The sequence below is a fragment of the Parasteatoda tepidariorum genome, chromosome 10 (assembly GCF_043381705.1).
Source record: "Parasteatoda tepidariorum isolate YZ-2023 chromosome 10, CAS_Ptep_4.0, whole genome shotgun sequence".
Lineage (NCBI taxonomy): Eukaryota > Metazoa > Arthropoda > Arachnida > Araneae > Theridiidae > Parasteatoda > Parasteatoda tepidariorum.
In genome coordinates, this window is record NC_092213.1 from 350,484 (window position 1) to 352,937 (window position 2,454).

General features: G+C 36.6%; 1 protein-coding gene across 1 annotated transcript; it reads right to left on the bottom strand.

Moving 5' to 3' along the window:
• Positions 1-266: 266 nt before the first annotated feature.
• LOC107443937 (uncharacterized) lies at positions 267-2,198 on the bottom strand. Its single transcript, XM_016057962.2, has 2 exons — positions 1,631-2,198; positions 267-1,474 (listed from the first exon to the last, which is right to left on the bottom strand). Exons 1-2 carry the CDS (start codon positions 2,196-2,198, stop codon positions 267-269), a joined length of 1,776 nt encoding a protein of 591 aa, XP_015913448.2.
• Between the last annotated feature and the right edge of the window lie 256 nt (positions 2,199-2,454).

Here is a 2,454-nt window from a genome sequence, read left to right on the forward strand (position 1 = left end):
GGTTAAAGTTTAAAATTATCAAAAATTTTAAATAAAAGTTAAAGTATTAAGTTTAGAAATATGAAACAAAATTATTGCAAATACATAAAATATAAATCGAAAAGGACAAAAAGTTTTAAAGTATATTAATACAAAATTGAAGATTACAGTTTAACAGGTTTGACTGTTGATCTTAGAGTTTTACTTACAATACCTGTTGTTTTTAAACGAAATAATCGTTGAAATGGTCGAACTATTTCACCATTTTGAGTTTTAACCTTCGCAACTCAGGAAACACCATCTCGTCCTTTATAAATTTCAATTACTTTGGCTAGAGGAAAATCAACACGTTTCTTATTATCTGAACTGATTAGAATCATATCTCCCACTTCAAGTGGGGTTTGATGAGAGTGTCTGGATTGCTTAAAGAGCAAAATATATTCCTTATAGAAACGTGTTTTTAGTTTTTGTTTAAGGGAGTGAAGGTGTTTCGCGCGTTTGCGAAGATTCTGCATATCATTCTGATCTAGATCATCTACACAAAATTTAGTCTGATCCTGTAAAAAGAGAGAAGGAGTTAATGGCACTAGATCTGATGGTTCTTCGGAGAGGTAAGTTAGAGGTCTACCTTTAAGTAGAGCTTCACATTCACACACAACGGTGTACAATTCTTCGTAGTTAAGACACGCTTTTCCTAAATTGCGTCTCAACAATTCCTTTAACATTCTTACCACCCTCTCCCACCAACCCCCCCACCCCCACCAAGCAGCGGTAGGTGGGTTGAAATGCCAGGAGATTTTTCTCCAATCTGAGTGAGCAATGATGACATTCCAGTCGATACTTTTCAGTTCGTTCTTTGCACCAACAAAGTTTGCGCCATTATCTGAATAGATTAATTTTACTCGACCTCGACGTGAAATGAAACGTCTCAATGCGAGAAGAAAACTTTGTGTGGAGATGTCCGAAACAAGTTCGAAATGCACCGCACGGTACACGGCAAACGTGAAGATTGTAATCCAAACTTTGTCACAATTTCGAAGAACCAAAGCACCAGCTAAATCAACTCCAGTTGTTTCGAACACTGCTGATATTCGTACACGTTCTTCTGGAAGAGAAGCGAACATCGTCGTAGCAGATTTGGATTTAAATCTTTGGCAAATTACACATTTGGAAACAACTGATCGAACGGTTTTTATTGATCGCAAAATCCAGTACTTTTCACGAAGGGTTGTGACAAGTGTTTGTACGCCTACATGGCTGTAGGTCCGATGAGTCTCTTCGATGAGTTTGAAAACTAGTTCATTCCTGTCTGGCAACAGGATAGGACATCTAAAAAAATAACCATCACCAGTCGAGACAAGTTTTGTCTCAACTCTTGGAAGACTACTGGAGTTGCGGTGAATGATGAAATTGGGTGGTATCAGTCGACGATTTTTCCCATATGAGTCATTTTGTATGAAAAGGAATATATCGAGTTCAGATTTGGTGAGCTCTTCTTATTTTAAGTTTCCATTCAAGAGTGATTCATTCTGTTTATTTACTACTGATTTAGCATTGAAGATAAATCGCTTAACATAGGCCAAAATTCGAACAATTGTTGAAAATTTCGAAATTCGCTAAGTCCATTCGAAAAAATTAGGTTCGGAATTACCTAAAGAAATATTCATCGTAACTGTAGGTTTTTTCCCGACGGTAGCAAGCTCTAAACCGTCTGAGAAATCAGCATTGTGAATGTTTGGCCAAGAGTCTCGATTTTTTAACCATGTGGGACCCTCCCACCAACGAAGACTGAACAGAGTTTGTGCGTTGCACCTACGAGAAGCGATGTCCGCTGCATTCATTTGAGATGGGATGTAACACCAATTTTCTTTAGATGAATTCAAGTGAATTTCTTGTATTCGGTTGTTCACGAAAGTTTTCCATGTTCCGGGATTTTTGATCCAACAAAGAACCACTTTAGAGTCAGTCGAATAGAAGGTTTCGATATCAGAAATGTTTAATGAAGTCTTGACTGTCTGAACAAGACGAGTACCTATCAGTGCAGCTAAGAGTTCTAATTTTGGAATAGACATTTCAGTTTTGATTTTGGTGATGGGATCCTTTTTTAGAGGAGCGATGCGTGATTTCACCTGCACTAATTTAATTTGAACTTCTTTTTCGCATTCAATTCGCAAAAATACGCACGCCGCGAAGGCCTTCCCACTAGCGTCGCTAAACATGTGAATAGTAGTAGTTGACTTATTAATTAATCCTCCAAAATAACGCGGAATTTGAATTAATTTCAAAATTCACTATTTAATAAGGATTATAGGTTGCGAACTAAAGTAGCGATTTCAAAATTAAGCAGGGAATGTCACTGTATTTTTTTCTTAATTTTTGATAATATTCATTTTTCTACTTATTATAATAATATAAATTAAGGTGGTTATTACGGAACACCACGTTTAGGATTTTTTTTTCGAAGGTTTTTCTTGC

Coding starts and splice junctions, on each gene's coding strand:
- LOC107443937 (XM_016057962.2), bottom strand. CDS start 2,198: ATGTTTAGCGACGCTAGTGGGAAGGCCTTCGCGGCGTGCGTATTTTTG. Junction 1,475..1,630: donor TACGATGAATATTTCTTTAG/GTAATTCCGAAC, acceptor ACTTAAAATAAG/AAGAGCTCACCAAATCTGAA.